Source organism: Pempheris klunzingeri, chromosome 9 (assembly GCF_042242105.1).
Source record: "Pempheris klunzingeri isolate RE-2024b chromosome 9, fPemKlu1.hap1, whole genome shotgun sequence".
In the NCBI taxonomy this organism is placed as follows: Eukaryota; Metazoa; Chordata; class Actinopteri; order Acropomatiformes; family Pempheridae; genus Pempheris; species Pempheris klunzingeri.
In genome coordinates, this window is record NC_092020.1 from 13,439,508 (window position 1) to 13,463,238 (window position 23,731).

Sequence of the window (23,731 nt, forward strand, 5' to 3'; positions counted from 1 at the left end):
TTATCGTGCCCCTGGATCTTTGTCGAACATATTTTCGTGTTTTTCTTGTGCTATGGCATGTGGAGTACCACCCTACACTCGGTGCGTAAAATGGCGCTTTGGCTGCGGACAGAATTGGCAGCTTCTGTTTTTCCTTGTATATTTCATCCATATGGTCAGCGGACATATCCGATATTCAATCCCAGAAGAGATGAAGAAAGGCTCCCTGATCGGTAATTTAGCTCAAGATCTTGGTCTGGATCTGAAAAGGCTCCGTTCTGGCCGGGCCCGTATCGTGACCGGAGAAAACATCCAGTACACCGAGCTGAAGGCAGACAAAGGGACTCTAGTCGTTAAAGAGAGAATAGACCGAGAGCAGCTTTGTGGAGACGTAACACCATGTAGCTTCAGTTTTGAAGTGATTTTAGAAAACCCGATGGAGCTACATCAAATTACGGTTGAAATAACAGACATAAATGATCATTCGCCCACATTCAAAAGAGATAATATCCATTTTGAAATCAGCGAAATAGCTAATAGTGGGGCTCGATTTCCTTTGACCGGTGCAGAAGACCCAGATGTGGGTGTCAATGGACTGAGGGAATATTTACTGAGCGAGAATGAACATTTTGTTCTGAAACAAACCTCTCATGCAGATGGAAAGAAATACGCAGAGATGGTTTTACAGAAGCCTTTGGACAGAGAGACAAATCCTCATCTGTCCCTAAAGCTGATAGCCGTAGACGGTGGGACTCCGCAGAGATCTGGTACAGTAAATATAGATATAACTGTTCTTGATGCCAATGACAACGCGCCTGTATTTAATCAGTCTGTGTACAAAGCTACAGTGATGGAAAACTCTCCCAGAGATTCCTACGTTACCACTGTTAATGCTAGTGACGCAGACTCCGGCTCAAATAGTATTGTAACGTATTATTTCTCAGATCTAAACAGTGGTCTCAGTGATTTGTTTATGATTGATGAAAAAACTGGTATTATTTTGATAACAGGTTTAGTTGATTACGAAAAAGAGAAAAAGTACGAACTTAGAATCGAGGCCAAAGATCAGGGAGGTTTGACAGATTCAAGCAAAGTGATAATTGAAGTAACTGATGTAAATGACAACGCCCCTACCATAAGCGTCATGTCATTCACTAGTCCTGTGTCAGAGGACTCTCCTCCTGGTACAACTATTGGGATTATTAATGTCAAAGACCTCGATTCAGGTGATAACGGACAAGTAAATTGTAGGATAGAACAAAATGCTCCTTTCAAGATTCAGTCTAATTTAAGAAATTACTACACTTTGGTAACAGATACTGTATTAGATCGTGAAAGTGTTTCAGAGTATAACATCAGTGTAGTTGCGACAGATGCAGGGATGCCTCCTCTCTCTACTAGAAGAAGCTTCCAGTTAAAGGTCTCTGATGTGAACGACAATGCTCCAGTGTTTTCACAGGGTGTTTATAATGCGTTTATCACAGAGAATAACTCTCCAGGTATTTCTGTTCTCACGCTGAGGGCTAAAGATCCTGATGAAAACCAAAACGCCCGAATATCTTATATTCTGGAGGATTCTGACCTTGATGGATCTCCTGTGTCTCACTGTGTGTCAGTTAATGCAGAAAGTGGAGTGATACACGCAGTGCGCTCATTTGATTATGAGCAGATAAAAAAGCTGGTTTTCGTCGTCAAAGCGCAGGATGGAGGCTCCCCTCCACTCAGTAGTAATGTGACAGTGAAAGTACTGATCCAGGACCAGAACGACAACCCCCCTCAGGTTCTGTACCCAGTCCAGACTGGAGGCTCTCTGGTGGATGAGATGGTGCCTCGTTCAGCAGATGTGGGCTACCTGGTGACTAAAGTGGTGGCTGTGGATGTGGACTCTGGACAGAATGCCTGGCTCTCCTATAAAGTGCAGAAAGCCACAGACAGGGCGCTGTTTGAAGTGGGCTCACAGAACGGAGAAATCAGAACTATCCGCCAAGTGACTGATAAAGATGCTGTGAGACAAAGACTGACTGTGATAGTGGAGGACAACGGGCAGCCCTCTCGTTCAGCTACAGTCATTGTTAACGTGGCGGTGGCGGACAGCTTCCCTGAAGTGCTGTCGGAGTTCACTGACTTTACTCACGACAAGGAGTACAACGACAACCTGACTTTTTACTTAGTGTTGGCTCTGGCTGTAGTTTCCTTCCTCTTCATCACGTGTGTGGTGGTTATTATCTCAGTGAAAATCTACAGATGGAGACAGTCTCGCATCCTGTATCACTCCAACCTGCCTGTGATTCCATATTATCCACCACGTTACTCAGACACTTTGGGGACAGGGACTCTCCAACACGTGTACAACTACGAGGTGTGCAGGACGACTGACTCCAGAAAGAGTGACTGTAAGTTCGGCAGAGCTGGTAGTCAGAACGTGCTGATAATGGAGCCCAGTTCAACAGGGACGATGCAGCGGATACAGAGTGAGAAGAGCATCCTGGATGAACCAGACTCTCCTCTAGAGGTGAGTTAAGTAATGCAGCTTCGTCTCTGTGCCGTTATTTCTCTACGTGCGTAGTCAGTTTCAGCACCAAGGACAGCATCGCAGTCCGTTTGGATCAGTTCTAGGAAGCATGTGTCTCTCTTCATAGTCAGAGCTCCAAAAATGTATTGGCTTCATGCTCTTTCAGCTGTTTTATTGTCTTACACGTTGATTGCGTTAATACTTCGTCGTATTTTATGTTACCTTGAGTGATCTACAGAGTCTCTTGATGTGCATTCACTCGTTATTGTTGCAGAAAACTGGTTTACATGTGACTTAAATCGTGATAGTGACCAAAAATTCTCCTTTTAGCATCAACTGGTTTTACCAGACTCCCATTGATTTCCTTCCCTGCGCCTCCCGATACATTTTGATGGTATTTTGTTTTTCATTCATTTGTCTGCAGTGTATTGCAGAGCAGCGTTTGTTCACATATTTGTTCATTATGAGAGCGGCATTCACATGAAGTTCAGGTTTAGTCTGTTTCATATCTTAGTGTTTTTTGATTAATCATTGCCCTCAAAGTATCCTAATGTTTAGTTTATTTGATTATTCACCAGTGAAATGTAATATACCGCTTCATATTTGCACAAATCGTTCTAAATTGCATGAAGTTACTGATTTTGGACTCTAAGGGACGCTGTTGGCCAATCCAACATAATCTTTGAAACATTACCACACTGTCCCCTCCCTCACCGCCGTGGCCTCTGAGAGAAAAGGAGATGTTGTGCATTATGTGGGCTGACATCCGAGGAAAACAGACTCGCATTCATTCATCCTTCTATTCAGATATATACAGTAAATTAAAAGGACAAGATTATTCTCCACTTTAGAGGTACATTCCCTTTTTTTAGAGTTTTTGTCGTGCCCCTGGATCTTTGTCGAACATATTTTCGTGTTTTTCTTGTGCTATGGCATGTGGAGTACCACCCTACACTCGGTGCGTAAAATGGCGCTTTGGCTGTGGACAGAATTGGCAGCTTCTGTTTTTCCTTGTATATTTCATCCATATGGTCAGCGGACATATCCGATATTCAATCCCAGAAGAGATGAAGAAAGGCTCCCTGATCGGTAATGTAGCTCAGGATCTTGGTCTGGATCTGAAAAGGCTCCGTTCTGGCCGGGCCCGTATCGTGACCGGAGAAAACATCCAGTACACCGAGCTGAAGGCAGACAAAGGGACTCTAGTCGTTAAAGAGAGAATAGACCGAGAGCAGCTTTGCGGAGACGTAACACCATGTAGCTTCAGTTTTGAAGTGATTTTAGAAAACCCGATGGAGCTACATCAAATTACGGTTGAAATAACAGACATAAATGATCATTCGCCCACATTCAAAAGAGATAATATCCATTTTGAAATCAGCGAATCCGCTAATAGTGGGGCTCGATTTCCTTTGACCGGTGCAGAAGACCCAGATGTGGGTGTCAATGGACTGAGGGAATATTTACTGAGCGAGAATGAACATTTTGTTCTGAAACAAACCTCTCATGCAGATGGAAAGAAATACGCAGAGATGGTTTTACAGAAGCCTTTGGACAGAGAGACAAATCCTCATCTGTCCCTAAAGCTGATAGCCGTAGACGGTGGGACTCCGCAGAGATCTGGTACAGTAAATATAGATATAACTGTTCTTGATAATAATGACAACGCGCCTGTATTTAATCAGTCTGTGTACAAAGCTACAGTGATGGAAAACTCTCCCAGAGATTCCTACGTCACCACTGTTAATGCTAGTGACGCAGACTCCGGCTCAAATAGTATTGTAACGTATTATTTCTCAGATCTAAACAGTGGTCTCAGTGATTTGTTTATGATTGATGAAAAAAATGGTATTATTTTGATAACAGGTTTAGTTGATTATGAAAAGGAGAAAAAGTACGAACTTAGAATCGAGGCCAAAGATCAGGGAGGTTTGACAGATTCAAGCAAAGTGATAATTGAAGTAACTGATGTAAATGACAACGCCCCTACCATAAGCGTCATGTCATTCACTAGTCCTGTGTCAGAGGACTCTCCTCCTGGTACAACTATTGGGATTATTAATGTCAAAGACCTCGATTCAGGTGATAACGGACAAGTAAATTGTAGGATAGAACAAAATGCACCTTTCAAGATTCAGTCTAATTTAAGAAATTACTACACTTTGGTAACAGATACTGTATTAGATCGTGAAAGTGTTTCAGAGTATAACATCAGTGTAGTTGCGACAGATGCAGGGATGCCTCCTCTCTCTACTAGAAGAAGCTTCCAGTTAAAGGTCTCTGATGTGAACGACAATGCTCCAGTGTTTTCACAGAGTGTTTATAATGCGTTTATCACAGAGAATAACTCTCCAGGTATTTCTGTTCTCACACTGAGAGCTAAAGATCCTGATGAAAACCAAAACGCCCGAATATCTTATATTCTGGAGGATTCTGACCTTGACGGATCTCCTGTGTCTCACTGTGTGTCAGTTAATGCAGAAAGTGGAGTGATACACGCAGTGCGCTCATTTGATTATGAGCAGATAAAAAAGCTGGTTTTCGTCGTCAAGGCGCAGGATGGAGGCTCCCCTCCACTCAGTAGTAATGTGACAGTGAAAGTACTGATCCAGGACCAGAACGACAACCCCCCTCAGGTTCTGTACCCAGTCCAGACTGGAGGCTCTCTGGTGGATGAGATGGTGCCTCGTTCAGCAGATGTGGGCTACCTGGTGACTAAAGTGGTGGCTGTGGATGTGGACTCTGGACAGAATGCCTGGCTCTCCTATAAAGTGCAGAAAGCCACAGACAGGGCGCTGTTTGAAGTGGGCTCACAGAACGGAGAAATCAGAACTATCCGCCAAGTGACTGATAAAGATGCTGTGAGACAAAGACTGACTGTGATAGTGGAGGACAACGGGCAGCCCTCTCGTTCAGCTACAGTCATTGTTAACGTGGCGGTGGCGGACAGCTTCCCTGAAGTGCTGTCGGAGTTCACTGACTTTACTCACGACAAGGAGTACAACGACAACCTGACTTTTTACTTAGTGTTGGCTCTGGCTGTAGTTTCCTTCCTCTTCATCACGTGTGTGGTGGTTATTATCTCGGTGAAAATCTACAGATGGAGACAGTCTCGCATTCTGTATCACTCCAACCTGCCTGTGATTCCATATTATCCACCACGTTACTCAGACACTTTGGGGACAGGGACTCTCCAACACGTGTACAACTACGAGGTGTGCAGGACGACTGACTCCAGAAAGAGTGACTGTAAGTTCGGCAGAGCTGGTAGTCAGAACGTGTTGATAATGGAGCCCAGTTCAACAGGGACGATGCAGCGGATACAGAGTGAGAAGAACATCCTGGATGAACCAGACTCTCCTCTAGAGGTTAGTTAACAGTTTAACCTTGTCTGTGTTTCCTGAGTGTTGTAGCTTGATTAATTACGAACAGTTGCAGTTTGTACGGTCACTTTCAGCACCATGGACAGCATCTCAGTCTGTTTGAATGACTTGATAGAAGTGCTACTTCTGTCAAACCCTATGCTGTTTTAGTGGTGGAAACCAAACGGTGTCTCAACGTATCTCCTCCAAACAGACAAATGTCTTTGCATTTAAATGGTGGCGAGAAGATTGTTTGGGTTGTTTAGCTAAAAATACCACTTACATTTTGGACATGTAAATGTTTGTTGTCATCATGAATTAGTAAATTTATTAACTCTTAGTAATCCCAAGAAATAGAACACGAATCGATGAAGCCTGATGTTAAAGGCATCACATAGACCCATCTATGTCCCATACCTCTACAGCGTTCCTTCCTCCTTCACATCAGTGTATCAAAGTCACACTCTAGACTTCCTCCTTCATGGGTTTTTTGACTGCATTATACACTCACAAAAAGTCTTTTTCCCAGAGACTTTTCTCATCATGAGACAGTTTCATTTCTGTATTAGTTTCCATGTATTCCATGAACTTGTAAGCGATTGTAATGTTGTAGGGAATCATTACTGTGGTTCCATAATGAAAACACAACTATTTTCACATGGACCTCTGGTTATTGGATCATGTTGATCTTTTACTTCATTTAAGAATGGATGTTATGGGCTGCATTTTAAAGATATTGTCTGGACTGAAGATTTCACTTTTATTTTAGGTTTTTACTTTGCACTTGCAGTTTTTACACGTCATTGTTTACTTTTCCAGTGAATGAATCACAGCACAATGTGTTGTGTTGAAAATTGCCATAATTAGTCATTTTAGTGTTGAGAAATCAACATTTAGGTGTTTTTTTCTAATAAATTAGAGACGTTTTAAACCATCAGTCTACAATAGGGTGCTAACACTGTGGTCTTGGTCTCATTTGATCTTCATCTTTTAGACTCTAAGGGACGCTGTTGGCCAGTATAATATTTTCTGTGTCTTGTCGTCATTCAGTCCTTCCCCCTTACTGACTACACGGTGATGAAGGCTCTCTGTGTTTTGTCGACGTTTAAGGCACCTAACAGAGAACATGGTCTCACAGACTTACGGGTAAAGATTGAAGGCGTTTTAGATGCAACCAGGAAACTGATATATCACAACCAGATTTCGCGTCATATCAAGTGGATATTAATCTCTTTCTGCTATTTTTGTTGCCACGATGGCAACTCTAGGATCTCTCACCTACTTGTCTTTAAGATGGCGATTGTTTTCTGGATTTCGACGGCAAACAGGACTGCTGTTGATGCTGCTTCATGTGGTGAACCTGGTAGGTGGGCAGATTCGTTATTCGGTACCGGAGGAGATGAAGAAAGGCTCTGTTATTGGTAACGTGGCGCAGGATTTGGGTCTGGATCTGAAAAGGCTCCGTTCTGGGCGGGCCCGTATCGTGACCGGAGAAGACATCCAGTACACCGAGCTGAAGGCAGACAAAGGGACTCTAGTCGTGAATGAGAGAATAGACCGAGAGCAGCTTTGTGGAGACGTGACACCATGTAGCTTCAGCTTTGAGGTGATTTTAGAAAACCCGATCGAACTGCACAGAATAACTGTTGAGGTTTTGGATATAAACGATCACGCTCCTGTTTTCCCAAACAAAGATAAGCCTATCCGCCTCGAAATAAGTGAATCTGCTGTCGTTGGAGTTCAGTTTCCACTGCAGAGCGCAGAGGATTTAGATGTGGGGCAAAATGCATTGCAAGATTATGTTTTGTCACCAAACGACAATTTTATATTGAAGCAACATACAAATCCAGACGGCAGTAAATATGTTGAAATGGTTCTCCAGAAACCTTTAGACAGAGAGCGACATCCACATTTGTCTTTGAAATTAATCGCAGTTGACGGAGGAACACCGCAGAGATCTGGTACAGTAAATATAGATATTACTGTTTTAGATGCCAACGACAATGCTCCAGTTTTTAACCAATCAGTGTATAAAGCATCTGTGAAGGAAAACTTGATGAAAGGCACGAACATAATAACAGTAAACGCCACAGACGCTGATAGCGGTTCAAATGGCCTTATTACTTACAGTTTGTCTAAAACGAAAGGAAGTGCAGCAGATGTATTCAGTATAGATGAAAACACCGGAATCATTTCTGTATCTGGTCTGATAGATTATGAAAAGAACAGAAAATACGAGGTCAGAGTAGAGGCAAAGGATCAAGGTGGCCTAACCGGAACAAGTAAAGTTATATTTGATGTTGTAGATGTGAACGATAATGCACCAATTATGATTATGATGTCATTTTCCAGCCCCTTATCTGAGGATGCACATCCTGGGACAACAGTTGCTGTTTTTAACGTAAAAGATGCAGATTCTGAGAAAAATGGGCAAATAAAATGTTCTATAGATGGAAAACTTCCATTTAAGATCGAGTCATCTCTGACAAACTATTACAATTTGATCTCAGACCAACGTTTTGATAGAGAATCAGTATCAGAATATAACATAACAATAACAGCCACTGACTTTGGGTCTCCCCCTCTTTCCAGCTCAACAAAATTACATCTTAAAATTTCTGACGTAAACGACAACGCGCCATTATTTGATAAAAGCGTTTATTCTGCTTACGTCACAGAGAATAATTCCCCTGGAATTTCCATATTCGCTGTGAGCGCGCGAGACTCTGATTGGAATCAGAACGCGAGAATATCATATCTTTTAGAGGACACACAAGTCAGTGGTAGTCCAGTTTCTACTTATGTGTCTTTGAACGCAGAAACTGGAGTTCTCAGCGCGGTTCGTTCCTTTGATTATGAGCAAATGAAAGAGCTTCAGCTAGTAGTCAAAGCGCAGGATGGAGGCTCCCCTCCACTCAGTAGTAATGTGACCGTGAAAGTACTGATCCAGGACCAGAACGACAACCCCCCTCAGGTTCTGTACCCAGTCCAGACTGGAGGCTCTCTGGTGGATGAGATGGTGCCTCGTTCAGCAGATGTGGGCTACCTGGTGACTAAAGTGGTGGCTGTGGATGTGGACTCTGGACAGAATGCCTGGCTCTCCTATAAAGTGCAGAAAGCCACAGACAGGGCGCTGTTTGAAGTGGGCTCACAGAACGGAGAAATCAGAACTATCCGCCAAGTGACTGATAAAGATGCTGTGAGACAAAGACTGACTGTGATAGTGGAGGACAACGGGCAGCCCTCTCGTTCAGCTACAGTCATTGTTAACGTGGCGGTGGCGGACAGCTTCCCTGAAGTGCTGTCGGAGTTCACTGACTTTACTCACGACAAGGAGTACAACGACAACCTGACTTTTTACTTAGTGTTGGCTCTGGCTGTAGTTTCCTTCCTCTTCATCACGTGTGTGGTGGTTATTATCTCAGTGAAAATCTACAGATGGAGACAGTCTCGCATCCTGTATCACTCCAACCTGCCCGTGATTCCATATTATCCACCACGTTACTCAGACACTTTGGGGACAGGGACTCTCCAACACGTGTACAACTACGAGGTGTGCAGGACGACTGACTCCAGAAAGAGTGACTGTAAGTTCGGCAGAGCTGGTAGTCAGAACGTGTTGATAATGGAGCCCAGTTCAACAGGGACGATGCAGCGGATACAGAGTGAGAAGAACATCCTGGATGAACCAGACTCTCCTCTAGAGGTTAGTTAAATAATGTCGTTTTGCTTCTGTGACTGTATTTGCGTCTCTGTTTATAATTTGCGTTTGCACTCATAGAGAACAGTTTGTCACACTGAGGTCAATTTCAGAACCATGGACAGTATCCCAGTTAGTTTGGTTCCTTTCATGAAAAACCTTCTTTTCCAAAAATCTTCGTAGATGCAATACTGGCTTTCATACTGTGTGCTATGGAAATTAAGCAAATATTCACCCATTAAGCATTTCTAAAATATGAAATTATCACATATATATGCACAGCATATACTACCAAGTTTTGGAATTTCGCTCTTACAGTGTTCACACTTCTAATTTAAAGCAAGGTCAAAGTGTTAATCAATGTAAGCAACTAAAGGCACTTGGGTGAATCTTTGGGGAAATTTTAATCACTAAGATGGAGATTTTATACAACTATGTTTTTGTTCTTTAGTGCGCAGTGATTGTCTGCTTTCTGTAATTCACGTTTTTATTTTTTTATTAAATACATAGTATAGTATGGAATCATACATGGTGAGGGTCTCGGTGTACTAGGTAGTTCGGCATATGCTAATTCATGTATTTATTCTCGGTTTCATTTATTTGTGTTGGTATCGTCTCTGAAAATCCAGAATTCCGCTTGCAGATGTAATGAACATTGAATTTACAATTGTTTTCTCTACTTAAATTGATATTCGTTGACTGGGCTCTAAGGGACGCTGTTGGTCAAGTAAAAAAAATCCGAGCCGAGGTTTAGGCGGTGCCTCTCTCCATGATGCTCTGTGCAGACTGAATGTGCTTCAGACAGTAAACGGCGTTGAAGCGACCGCATAGACTGTGTTTGAGGTGAGATTTTTCACTGCGAGGGAAAGGAAGCAGGATAATACATAATCCGTGGTTTTTCTAAGGGAATTATTTCTGTAGCATCATTTCATGTGATTTATTTGGTAACATGGATAACGGAAAACAGACTCCAAGATGGCGTTTGTGCTACAGACTGACATGGCAAAGCATTCTTTTTCTTCTTTTTTTCAATCATATTGCCAATGGTCAAATACGTTATTCAGTCCCAGAAGAAATGAGGAAGGGATCCGTTATTGGTAACGTCGCACAAGACCTTGGCTTGGATCTGAAAAGGCTCCGTTCTGGCCGGGCCCGTATCGTGACGGGAGAAAGCTCTCAGTACACCGAGCTGAAGGCAGACAAAGGGACTTTGGTTGCTAATGAGAGGATAGACCGAGAGCAGCTTTGTGGAGACATAACGCCTTGCAGCTTCAGCTTTGATTTGATATTAGAAAAGCCGATGGAGCTACATCACGTTACAGTAGAAGTATTGGACATAAATGATAATTCACCGTCTTTTCATCAGCACGACATGCAGTTGACGATTGGAGAATCAGCAGCACCGGGAGCACGTTTTGTTTTGCCAAAAGCAAATGATCCTGATGTAGGAGTCAACGGGCTTCAGGACTATAATCTGTCTCCGAATGAAAATTTTGTTTTGAAAAAGCATTCAAATTCGGACGGTAGTAAACATGCGGAGATGGTCCTTGAGAAACCGCTGGATAGAGAGCGATATCCATTTCTGTCTCTAAAGCTGATAGCAGTGGATGGTGGGACGCCACAGAAATCTGGTACAGTAAATATAGATATCACTGTCCTGGATATTAATGATAATTCTCCTATTTTTAATCAGTCAGTCTACAAGGCCACTGTAATGGAAAATGCCCCAAGAGGTACCTATATTGCTACTGTGAATGCCACTGACGCAGATACCGGATCAAATGGTTTGATTCATTATTCTATTTCCAAAATGCAAGGACGTATTGACAGTATATTCGAAATTAACAAGACAACGGGAGCGATATTTCTGTCAGGGCAGGTTGACTATGAGAAAACAAAGAAATATGAAATACGTATTGAAGCAACGGACCAAGGAGCTTTAGCAGACTCGAGTAAAGTTATAGTCGAGGTGACTGACGTGAATGATAACCCACCTATCATTAATGTGATGTCATTCACTAGTCCTGTGTCAGAGGACTCTCCTCCTGGTACAACTATTGGGATTATTAATGTCAAAGACCTCGATTCAGGTGATAACGGACAAGTAAATTGTAGGATAGAACAAAATGCTCCTTTCAAGATTCAGTCTAATTTAAGAAATTACTACACTTTGGTAACAGATACTGTATTAGATCGTGAAAGTGTTTCAGAGTATAACATCAGTGTAGTTGCGACAGATGCAGGGATGCCTCCTCTCTCTACTAGAAGAAGCTTCCAGTTAAAGGTCTCTGATGTGAACGACAATGCTCCAGTGTTTTCACAGGGTGTTTATAATGCGTTTATCACAGAGAATAACTCTCCAGGTATTTCTGTTCTCACGCTGAGGGCTAAAGATCCTGATGAAAACCAAAACGCCCGAATATCTTATATTCTGGAGGATTCTGACCTTGATGGATCTCCTGTGTCTCACTGTGTGTCAGTTAATGCAGAAAGTGGAGTGATACACGCAGTGCGCTCATTTGATTATGAGCAGATAAAAAAGCTGGTTTTCGTCGTCAAGGCGCAGGATGGAGGCTCCCCTCCACTCAGTAGTAATGTGACAGTGAAAGTACTGATCCAGGACCAGAACGACAACCCCCCTCAGGTTCTGTACCCAGTCCAGACTGGAGGCTCTCTGGTGGATGAGATGGTGCCTCGTTCAGCAGATGTGGGCTACCTGGTGACTAAAGTGGTGGCTGTGGATGTGGACTCTGGACAGAATGCCTGGCTCTCCTATAAAGTGCAGAAAGCCACAGACAGGGCGCTGTTTGAAGTGGGCTCACAGAACGGAGAAATCAGAACTATCCGCCAAGTGACTGATAAAGATGCTGTGAGACAAAGACTGACTGTGATAGTGGAGGACAACGGGCAGCCCTCTCGTTCAGCTACAGTCATTGTTAACGTGGCGGTGGCGGACAGCTTCCCTGAAGTGCTGTCGGAGTTCACTGACTTTACTCACGACAAGGAGTACAACGACAACCTGACTTTTTACTTAGTGTTGGCTCTGGCTGTAGTTTCCTTCCTCTTCATCACGTGTGTGGTGGTTATTATCTCAGTGAAAATCTACAGATGGAGACAGTCTCGCATCCTGTATCACTCCAACCTGCCTGTGATTCCATATTATCCACCACGTTACTCAGACACTTTGGGGACAGGGACTCTCCAACACGTGTACAACTACGAGGTGTGCAGGACGACTGACTCCAGAAAGAGTGACTGTAAGTTCGGCAGAGCTGGTAGTCAGAACGTGCTGATAATGGAGCCCAGTTCAACAGGGACGATGCAGCGGATACAGAGTGAGAAGAGCATCCTGGATGAACCAGACTCTCCTCTAGAGGTTAGTTAACAGTTTAACCTTGTCTGTGTTTCCTGAGTGTTGTAGCTTGATTAATTACGAACAGTTGCAGTTTGTACGGTCACTTTCAGCACCATGGACAGCATCTCAGTCTGTTTGAATGACTTGATAGAAGTGCTACTTCTGTCAAACCCTATGCTGTTTTAGTGGTGGAAACCAAATGGTGTCTCAACGTATCTCCTCCAAACAGACAAATGTCTTTGCATTTAAATGGTGGCGAGAAGATTGTTTGGGTTGTTTAGCTAAAAATACCACTTACATTTTGGACATCTAAATGTTTGTTGTCATCATTAATTAGTAAATTTATTAACTCTTAGTAATCCCATGAAATAGAACACGAATCGATGAAGCCTGATGTTAAAGGCATCACATAGACCCATCTATGTCCCATACCTCTACAGCGTTCCTTCCTCCTTCACATCAGTGTATCAAAGTCACACTCTACACTTCCTCCTTCATGGGTTTTTTGACTGCATTATACACTCACAAAAAGCCTTTTTCCCAGAGACTTTTCTCATCATGAGACAGTTTCATTTCTGTATTAGTTTTCATGTATTCCATGAACTTGTAAGCGATTGTAATGTTGTAGGGAATCATTACTGTGGTTCCATAATGAAAACACAACTATTTTCACATGGACCTCTGGTTATTGGATCATGTTGATCTTGTACTTCATTTAAGAATGGATGTTATGGGCTGCATTTTAAAGATATTGTCTGGACTGAAGATTTCACTTTTATTTTAGGTTTTTACTTTGCACTTGCAGTTTTTACACGTCATTGTTTACTTTTCCAGTGAATGAATCACAGCACAATGTGTTGTGTTGAAAATTGCCATAATTAGTCATTTTAGTGTTGAAAAATCAACATTTAGGTGTTTTTTCTAATAAATTAGAGACGTTTTAAACCATCAGTCTATAATAGGGTGCTAACACTGTGGTCTTGGTCTCATTTGATCTTCATCTTTTAGACTCTAAGGGACGCTGTTGGCCAGTATAATATTTTCTGTGTCTTGTCGTCATTCAGTCCTTCCCCTTACTGACTACACGGTGATGAAGGCTCTCTGTGTTTTGTCGACGTTTAAGGCACCTAACAGAGAACATGGTCTCACAGACTTACGGGTAAAGATTGAAGGCGTTTTAGATGCAACCAGGAAACTGATATATCACAACCAGATTTCGCGTCATATCAAGTGGATATTAATCTCTTTCTGCTATTTTTGTTGCCACGATGGCAACTCTAGGATCTCTCACCTACTTGTCTTTAAGATGGCGATTGTTTTCTGGATTTCGACGGCAAACAGGACTGCTGTTGATGCTGCTTCATGTGGTGAACCTGGTAGGTGGGCAGATTCGTTATTCGGTACCGGAGGAGATGAAGAAAGGCTCTGTTATTGGTAACGTGGCGCAGGATTTGGGTCTGGATCTGAAAAGGCTCCGTTCTGGGCGGGCCCGTATCGTGACCGGAGAAGACATCCAGTACACCGAGCTGAAGGCAGACAAAGGGACTCTAGTCGTGAATGAGAGAATAGACCGAGAGCAGCTTTGTGGAGACGTGACACCATGTAGCTTCAGCTTTGAGGTGATTTTAGAAAACCCGATGGAACTGCACAGAATAACTGTTGAGGTTTTGGATATAAACGATCACGCTCCTGTTTTCCCAAACAAAGATAAGCCTATCCGCCTCGAAATAAGTGAATCTGCTGTCGTTGGAATTCAGTTTCCACTGCAGAGCGCAGAGGATTTAGATGTGGGGCAAAATGCATTGCAAGATTATGTTTTGTCACCAAACGACAATTTTATATTGAAGCAACATACAAATCCAGACGGCAGTAAATATGTTGAAATGGTTCTCCAGAAACCTTTAGACAGAGAGCGACATCCACATTTGTCTTTGAAATTAATCGCAGTTGACGGAGGAACACCGCAGAGATCTGGTACAGTAAATATAGATATTACTGTTTTAGATGCCAACGACAATGCTCCAGTTTTTAACCAATCAGTGTATAAAGCATCTGTGAAGGAAAACTTGATGAAAGGCACGAACATAATAACAGTAAACGCCACAGACGCTGATAGCGGTTCATATGGCCTTATCACTTACAGTTTGTCTAAAACGAAAGGAAGTGCAGCAGATATATTCAGTATAGATGAAAACACCGGAATCATTTCTGTATCTGGTCTGATAGATTATGAAAAGAACAGAAAATACGAGGTCAGAGTAGAGGCAAAGGATCAAGGTGGCCTAACCGGAACAAGTAAAGTTATATTTGATGTATTTGATGTGAACGATAATGCCCCCGTTATAAACATTATGTCATTTTCTAGTCCTGTATCTGAGGATGCACATCCTGGTACCACAATTGCTATTTTGAATATAAAAGATGCAGATTCTGAGAAAAATGGGCAAATAAAATGTTCTATAGATGGAAAACTTCCATTTAAGATCGAGTCATCTCTGACAAACTATTACAATTTGATCTCAGACCAACGTTTTGATAGAGAATCAGTATCAGAATATAACATAACAATAACAGCCACTGACTTTGGGTCTCCCCCTCTTTCCAGCTCAAAAAAATTACATCTTAAAATTTCTGACGTAAACGACAACGCGCCATTATTTGATAAAAGCGTTTATTCTGCTTACGTCACAGAGAATAATTCCCCTGGAATTTCCATATTCGCTGTGAGCGCGCGAGACTCTGATTGGAATCAGAACGCGAGAATATCATATCTTTTAGAGGACACACAAGTCAGTGGTAGTCCAGTTTCTACTTATGTGTCTTTGAACGCAGAAACTGGAGTTCTCAGCGCGGTTCGTTCCTTTGATTATGAGCAAATTAAAGAGCTTCAGCTAGTAGTCAAAGCGCAGGATGGAGGCTCCCCTCCACTCAGTAGTAATGTGACCGTGAAAGTACTGATCCAGGACCAGAACGACAACCCCCCTCAGGTTCTGTACCCAGTCCAGACTGGAGGCTCTCTGGTGGATGAGATGGTGCCTCGTTCAGCAGATGTGGGCTACCTGGTGACTAAAGTGGTGGCTGTGGATGTGGACTCTGGACAGAATGCCTGGCTCTCCTATAAAGTGCAGAAAGCCACAGACAGGGCGCTGTTTGAAGTGGGCTCACAGAACGGAGAAATCAGAACTATCCGCCAAGTGACTGATAAAGATGCTGTGAGACAAAGACTGACTGTGATAGTGGAGGACAACGGGCAGCCCTCTCGTTCAGCTACAGTCATTGTTAACGTGGCGGTGGCGGACAGCTTCCCTGAAGTGCTGTCGGAGTTCACTGACTTTACTCACGACAAGGAGTACAACGACAACCTGACTTTTTACTTAGTGTTGGCTCTGGCTGTAGTTTCCTTCCTCTTCATCACGTGTGTGGTGGTTATTATCTCAGTGAAAATCTACAGATGGAGACAGTCTCGCATCCTGTATCACTCCAACCTGCCCGTGATTCCATATTATCCACCACGTTACTCAGACACTTTGGGGACAGGGACTCTCCAACACGTGTACAACTACGAGGTGTGCAGGACGACTGACTCCAGAAAGAGTGACTGTAAGTTCGGCAGAGCTGGTAGTCAGAACGTGCTGATAATGGAGCCCAGTTCAACAGGGACGATGCAGCGGATACAGAGTGAGAAGAACATCCTGGATGAACCAGACTCTCCTCTAGAGGTGAGGTGCAATACGCAAAGTATTTACTCGTGTAAACATTGTTTTTCTAAAGTGACATAAAATTACAATACATCGTTTTTTGCAGTTTAATCCACAACACATGGATCAGGTTCTTTTTCAGCACCACAGTGCGGACAGTTCCCTTTTTATCCGAAAGTGTTTTCTGAATTTAAAACTTCCAAGTTTCCTCATAACTTCAAAGAAATGTTACTGTGTCCATACTGCTACCACTGTCACCACCACTGTTACTACTACTACTACTGCTACTATTGCTACAAATAACACTGATTTCTGCTGATGGTAATTCTTTTCTTGCCATTCTTGCCATCATTTCCCCCTTCTTGAATTTATTTATCTATTTATTTAATTTAAAGACAGTCACAAATTGCAGACAGCAGGACTTATTCACTTTCATTGTTTTACAAACCGGCTTCATTATTTACTTCCAAACCTTTTGGTGTTCACGTTTTGGACTCCAAGTGACGCTGTTGGTCAAGAATATAATGTCTACCCATAATCTCTGTGTTGCAGTTCAGAGGCGCTCTTTGTAAGATCACGTCGAAGCAGGCTTAGAGGAAACAGAAGGAAGCATATATGTCGGGAAAGAAATTATTTTCCAGTTTGTAGCGGCTTTGTTTCTCATTTCTGATACGTTGGCAATGCACATCTGGAAGAGTGGATGTTACTGAATTGAGATCAGAGGACCTAGTTTCTTTTTTTTCTCCGGAAAATGCCCCTTTCTGACATGGCGTCCCAGCAGCCACTCTGCAAATGGCGTTTGTATTTTGGACATCAGCGGGTAATGTTTCTGTCTTTGCTTTACTTTGTTAATATCGTCGCTGGTCAGATCCGTTACTCTATCCCAGAGGAGATGAAGAAAGGCTCCCTGATCGGTAATGTAGCTCAGGATCTTGGTCTGGATCTGAAAAGGCTCCGTTCTGGCCGGGCCCGTATCGTGACCGGAGAAAACATCCAGTACACCGAGCTGAAGGCAGACAAAGGGACTCTAGTCGTCAAAGAGAGAATAGACCGAGAGCAGCTGTGTGGAGACGTAACACCATGCAGTTTCAGTTTTGAAATAATTTTAGAAAATCCGATGGAGCTACACCACATAATGATTGAAGTGTTAGATGTGAATGATCATCCTCCGGTATTCAAGAAATCCAATATTATGTTAGACATAAGTGAGTCAGCTAACGTTGGGGCGAGATTTGTGCTGGACAGTGCGGAGGATCCCGATGTTGGCATCAACGGCCTGCAGAATTACGTTTTAACCTCAAACGACAATTTCGTTTTAAAGCAGCATGTGAATCCAGACGGGAGTAAATATGCAGAGATGGTGCTGCAGAAGCAGTTAGACAGAGAGGAGGTTCCCCGTCTCGCTTTACAGCTCATAGCAGTAGATGGTGGGAATCCACAGAGATCTGGCGCCGTAAATATAGACATAAATGTTTTAGATGTAAATGACAATGCGCCCGCTTTTAACCAGTCAGTTTATAAAGCCACGGTGATAGAAAACGCAGCAAAGGGCACTAATATCGTTACTGTTAATGCTACAGACGCAGACAGTGGATCAAACGGTTACATCACATATTCACTTTCAAACGTGAAGAGCAACATAGCTGACTTGTTATCGATTGATCAAGTTTCTGGTGCATTATTTGTTTCAGGTCCGATTGACTTTGAAAAAGATAAAAAATTTGAGCTCAGAATCGAGGCCAAAGATCAGGGAGGTTTGACAGATTCAAGCAAAGTGATAATTGAAGTAACCGATGTAAATGACAACGCCCCTACCATAAGCGTCATGTCATTCACTAGTCCTGTGTCAGAGGACTCTCCTCCTGGTACAACTATTGGGATTATTAATGTCAAAGACCTCGATTCAGGTGATAACGGACAAGTAAATTGTAGGATAGAACAAAATGCACCTTTCAAGATTCAGTCTAATTTAAGAAATTACTACACTTTGGTAACAGATACTGTATTAGATCGTGAAAGTGTTTCAGAGTATAACATCAGTGTAGTTGCGACAGATGCAGGGATGCCTCCTCTCTCTACTAGAAGAAGCTTCCAGTTAAAGGTCTCTGATGTGAACGACAATGCTCCAGTGTTTTCACAGAGTGTTTATAATGCGTTTATCACAGAGAATAACTCTCCAGGTATTTCTGTTCTCACGCTGAGGGCTAAAGATCCTGATGAAAACCAAAACGCCCGAATATCTTATATTCTGGAGGATTCTGACTTTGATGGATCTCCTGTGTCTCACTGTGTGTCAGTTAATGCAGAAAGTGGAGTGATACACGCAGTGCGCTCATTTGATTATGAGCAGATAAAAAAGCTGGTTTTCGTCGTCAAGGCGCAGGATGGAGGCTCCCCTCCACTCAGTAGTAATGTGACAGTGAAAGTACTGATCCAGGACCAGAACGACAACCCCCCTCAGGTTCTGTACCCAGTCCAGACTGGAGGCTCTCTGGTGGATGAGATGGTGCCTCGTTCAGCAGATGTGGGCTACCTGGTGACTAAAGTGGTGGCTGTGGATGTGGACTCTGGACAGAATGCCTGGCTCTCCTATAAAGTGCAGAAAGCCACAGACAGGGCGCTGTTTGAAGTGGGCTCACAGAACGGAGAAATCAGAACTATCCGCCAAGTGACTGATAAAGATGCTGTGAGACAAAGACTGACTGTGATAGTGGAGGACAACGGGCAGCCCTCTCGTTCAGCTACAGTCATTGTTAACGTGGCGGTGGCGGACAGCTTCCCTGAAGTGCTGTCGGAGTTCACTGACTTTACTCACGACAAGGAGTACAACGACAACCTGACTTTTTACTTAGTGTTGGCTCTGGCTGTAGTTTCCTTCCTCTTCATCACGTGTGTGGTGGTTATTATCTCAGTGAAAATCTACAGATGGAGACAGTCTCGCATCCTGTATCACTCCAACCTGCCTGTGATTCCATATTATCCACCACGTTACTCAGACACTTTGGGGACAGGGACTCTCCAACACGTGTACAACTACGAGGTGTGCAGGACGACTGACTCCAGAAAGAGTGACTGTAAGTTCGGCAGAGCTGGTAGTCAGAACGTGCTGATAATGGAGCCCAGTTCAACAGGGACGATGCAGCGGATACAGAGTGAGAAGAACATCCTGGATGAACCAGACTCTCCTCTAGAGGTTAGTTCAGCTTTATCACCCCACTCAAAGATACAATCTATGCTGTGTGCCCCACAAATATTTAATTTCATGCCTGTAGAGTTTTCAGGTTATATATTAACTCCACTGCAAGCTGTTTTGAATTTTCTATTAGTATTTGATAGCTGGAATTAAATCTTTGAACTGAATTAGGGTGCAAAAGCAAAATCCACAATATACATGGTGGTTTATGTCGTGTACTGATCATGACTCTTGTGTCCCATGTTGAGGGACTGTTGGCGTGTCCGTGTTTGCATCTTAAAATAGCTCGTGCTTGGATACTGATTTTGATTTGATATCAGTATTTAGTAGTCTAATCTGCCACGCCTTTGCTCTTTCTCCTGCTCCCCTTTCACTGCATTCCTAAGGTTTGTTTCAGTACCGCAGACAGCGACAGTCCTATACTTGACACATTACAGTGATCTATTGCCTTTGGGAAGTTATTTGATATTTCTAACAGTAAAACATTTAACGGGATGCCATTGCAGTTTATATGCCGTTTCTGCTGTTGTTTCAATGCGTAATTCATTCCGTATTTACAACACGACACAAATATCAAATGCTGTAATATTAACAACTGAGCACCAGCTGTTTATATTGGCAGGTGATAAATGCTTGTCCTCCAAGTGCCAATGTAAGGAGTTCAGGTTTTGTACTCTAAGTGACGCTGTTGATCAACAAAACGATTCGAGTGTTAAGAGCCAGCCTGTTCTCTTCGCTCTCTGCTGTCCTTCGTGGGAGGACAGGGAGAGAAGAGGCGATTTTTTTCCCCACGCATTTGTCTTTGGAATATAGGAGGAGCACTGTGTCATCTGAAAGCTGTGCAACATATTTAAGCTGGACTACAAGCTCATGTTTGTTTTCTTCTCTGAGGACGCATTCATCAAGATCTTTTGTTTCTGATATGGCAACCCGAGGTCTGCCCTGCCCTAGAAGTGTAAGATGGCGATTGTCTTTTATATTAAGATGTCAAGTGAGATTTCTTATTTTGCTTTCTTTCATTGGTGCCAGAGTGGCGGGTCAGATTCGTTATTCTGTTCCAGAGGAGATGAAAAAAGGCTCCGTTATTGGTAACGTAGCACAAGACCTCGGCCTGGATCTGAAAAGGCTCCGTTCTGGCCGGGCCCGTATCGTGAGTGGAGAAAACATCCAGTACACCGAGCTGAAGACAGACAAAGGGACTCTAGTTGTGAATGAGAGAATAGACCGAGAGCAGCTTTGTGGAGACGTGACACCGTGCAGCCTCAGCTTCGAAATCATTTTAGAAAACCCAATCGAACTTCATCGTATTACTGTCGAAATTTTAGATATTAATGATAACTCGCCTTTCTTTTCAAATAAAGACATCCAGTTTGAAATGAGTGAATCTGCTACAATTGGAGCAAAATTTCCAGTTGAAAGCGCAGTTGATCCTGACGTTGGACTTAACACGTTACAAAATTACATTCTATCTCCAAATAATCATTTTATGCTCAAACAACATGCAAATCCAGACGGCAGTAAATACGCTGAACTGGTGCTCCAGAAGCCGTTAGACAGAGAGGAACACCCCAGTCTCCCTCTAAAAGTCATAGCTGTTGACGGTGGAAACCCACAGAGATCTGGTACGGTGAATATAATAGTGTCAGTTTTAGATGCAAACGATAATGCACCTGTGTTCAACCAGTCAGTTTATAGGGCCGTCGTTGTTGAAAATGCACCAAAAGGGACTTATATTACAACAGTTAACGCCACTGATGCAGACATTGGCACTAACGGGGAGATAATATTTAGTTTTTCGAAAATAAAAGGCAGTACGGTTGATATGTTTAGTATCGATGAAAACACGGGTGACATATCAGTTGCTGGACTTATAGACTATGAAAAAGAGAAAAAATATGAGCTTAGGTTAGAGGCAAGAGATCGAGGGGGTTTGACCGGGACCAGTAAAGTTATAATTGAAGTTAGCGATGTCAATGACAATGTTCCAGTTATTAATATCATGTCATTTTCGAATACAATATCAGAAGATGCCACTCTCGGCACAACAATAGCTGTCATCAACGTCAAAGACGCTGATTCAGAGAAAAATGGAAAGATAACATGCACCACAGACAAAACGCTCCCGTTTCAAATCCAGTCGTCATTAACGAACTACTATAACTTGGTGGTGGATCAGCATTTTGACAGAGAGGCTACTTCTGAATACGATATCACGATAATAGCAACCGACTCGGGGTCTCCTCCTCTCTCCAGCTCTGTCACACTGCAGCTTAGAATATCTGACGTAAACGATAACGTCCCCGCGTTCGACAGACACTCCTATTCTGCTTACGTCACAGAGAACAATTCTCCTGGAATGTCCATCACCACTGTGAGGGCACTAGATTCTGATTGGAATCTTAACGCGAGAGTCTCGTATTTCCTGGAGGAAAAACAAATCAGCGGAAATCCAGTGTCTACTTATGTGTCCATAAACTCTGAAACTGGGGTTTTGCATGCGGTGCGTTCCTTTGATTATGAACAAATGAAAGAGCTTCAGCTAGTAGTCAAAGCGCAGGATGGAGGCTCCCCTCCACTCAGTAGTAATGTGACCGTGAAAATACTGATCCAGGACCAGAACGACAACCCCCCTCAGGTTCTGTACCCAGTCCAGACTGGAGGCTCTCTGGTGGATGAGATGGTGCCTCGTTCAGCAGATGTGGGCTACCTGGTGACTAAAGTGGTGGCTGTGGATGTGGACTCTGGACAGAATGCCTGGCTCTCCTATAAAGTGCAGAAAGCCACAGACAGGGCGCTGTTTGAAGTGGGCTCACAGAACGGAGAAATCAGAACTATCCGCCAAGTGACTGATAAAGATGCTGTGAGACAAAGACTGACTGTGATAGTGGAGGACAACGGGCAGCCCTCTCGTTCAGCTACAGTCATTGTTAACGTGGCGGTGGCGGACAGCTTCCCTGAAGTGCTGTCGGAGTTCACTGACTTTACTCACGACAAGGAGTACAACGACAACCTGACTTTTTACTTAGTGTTGGCTCTGGCTGTAGTTTCCTTCCTCTTCATCACGTGTGTGGTGGTTATTATCTCAGTGAAAATCTACAGATGGAGACAGTCTCGCATCCTGTATCACTCCAACCTGCCTGTGATTCCATATTATCCACCACGTTACTCAGACACTTTGGGGACAGGGACTCTCCAACACGTGTACAACTACGAGGTGTGCAGGACGACTGACTCCAGAAAGAGTGACATCAAATATATGCAACCTATCAGTCAAAGTTTAGTGAGTGTGGATGGAGCTGGGACTGATGCAGCGCAGATGGAGAAGCAACTGTCCGGCAACTGTTCTCAAATGTCAACTTTGGTGAGTGATATTTTACATCCTTCGTTTTCCGTTTTGTTGTTGTTCTCGTATATTTTTCCTGAAGTAGTTGAAGCAAACAGAACGTCCACGGCTGTCAGCAGAGTCTCGGTGTCACTGTCCACGGTGCTGAAACGGTCGATGTGCTCATTTGAAGTAACTTTCTTTCCTTCATGTATCGCAAGCCAAGTTTTTAGTGTTCATATCACAGATACTACCGGAACAATGAGACAATTAAATGATCACAATATATTGTAATATATATTGCCTCGAGTACAAAATGTTCTACTACTTCTTTGTTTGGCGTTTATGTATTTTTTATTTTTGTAATTTATTCTACAGATCATCATTGTTTCTCCCTCCTGCATCAGTTGTGATCTTAGTTAATAATAAACTCTTAAAGACATTGAAACAAAACGTGATTTCACCATCTTATCTTAAACTTAAGAGGCTTAATGGAACAGAGCCTACTCAGTATGTAGCCACCGACTTCATTCGCACTGCTCCTTTGTAAACCTATAATCCATTTCCTTTAAATGGACTATCCACACGTTTTGAATACATCTAACCTGTT

General features: G+C 43.0%; 3 protein-coding genes across 3 annotated transcripts; all 3 read left to right on the top strand.

Annotated features, from left to right (window-relative positions):
• Positions 1–8,716: 8,716 nt before the first annotated feature.
• LOC139207672 (protocadherin beta-15-like) lies at positions 8,717–12,938 on the top strand. Its single transcript, XM_070837412.1, has 3 exons — positions 8,717–9,559; positions 11,247–11,286; positions 12,034–12,938. Exons 1-3 carry the CDS (start codon positions 8,717–8,719, stop codon positions 12,936–12,938), a joined length of 1,788 nt encoding a protein of 595 aa, XP_070693513.1.
• A 1,382-nt stretch (positions 12,939–14,320) lies between these two features.
• LOC139207673 (protocadherin beta-11-like) lies at positions 14,321–20,239 on the top strand. The gene is made up of 6 exons (XM_070837413.1): positions 14,321–14,510; positions 15,135–15,203; positions 15,741–16,627; positions 17,475–17,736; positions 19,024–19,799; positions 20,186–20,239. The coding sequence occupies exons 1-6, from the start codon at positions 14,321–14,323 to the stop codon at positions 20,237–20,239; spliced, it is 2,238 nt and encodes a 745-aa protein (XP_070693514.1).
• Positions 20,240–20,721: 482 nt separating this feature from the next.
• Positions 20,722–23,671, top strand: LOC139207674 (protocadherin beta-16-like). The gene is made up of 4 exons (XM_070837414.1): positions 20,722–20,734; positions 20,831–21,103; positions 22,391–23,160; positions 23,606–23,671. The coding sequence occupies exons 1-4, from the start codon at positions 20,722–20,724 to the stop codon at positions 23,669–23,671; spliced, it is 1,122 nt and encodes a 373-aa protein (XP_070693515.1).
• Positions 23,672–23,731: the final 60 nt, after the last annotated feature.

Excerpts from the sequence above, each read along its gene's own strand:
- LOC139207672 (XM_070837412.1), top strand. The coding sequence starts at position 8,717 with ATGAAAGAGCTTCAGCTAGTAGTCAAAGCGCAGGATGGAGGCTCCCCT. Across the intron at positions 9,560-11,246 it reads AACCAGACTCTCCTCTAGAG|TCAGTCTACAAGGCCACTGT; the intron begins GTTAGTTAAATA and ends ATTTTTAATCAG. Across the intron at positions 11,287-12,033 it reads AATGGAAAATGCCCCAAGAG|TTAATGCAGAAAGTGGAGTG; the intron begins GTACCTATATTG and ends ACTGTGTGTCAG.
- LOC139207673 (XM_070837413.1), top strand. The coding sequence starts at position 14,321 with ATGAAGAAAGGCTCTGTTATTGGTAACGTGGCGCAGGATTTGGGTCTG. Across the intron at positions 14,511-15,134 it reads TTGTGGAGACGTGACACCAT|ATTATGAAAAGAACAGAAAA; the intron begins GTAGCTTCAGCT and ends CTGGTCTGATAG. Across the intron at positions 19,800-20,185 it reads AACCAGACTCTCCTCTAGAG|GTTTGTTTCAGTACCGCAGA; the intron begins GTTAGTTCAGCT and ends TGCATTCCTAAG.
- LOC139207674 (XM_070837414.1), top strand. Across the intron at positions 21,104-22,390 it reads AAACCCAATCGAACTTCATC|CCGTGAAAATACTGATCCAG; the intron begins GTATTACTGTCG and ends GTAGTAATGTGA. Across the intron at positions 23,161-23,605 it reads GTTCTCAAATGTCAACTTTG|AGGCTTAATGGAACAGAGCC; the intron begins GTGAGTGATATT and ends CTTAAACTTAAG.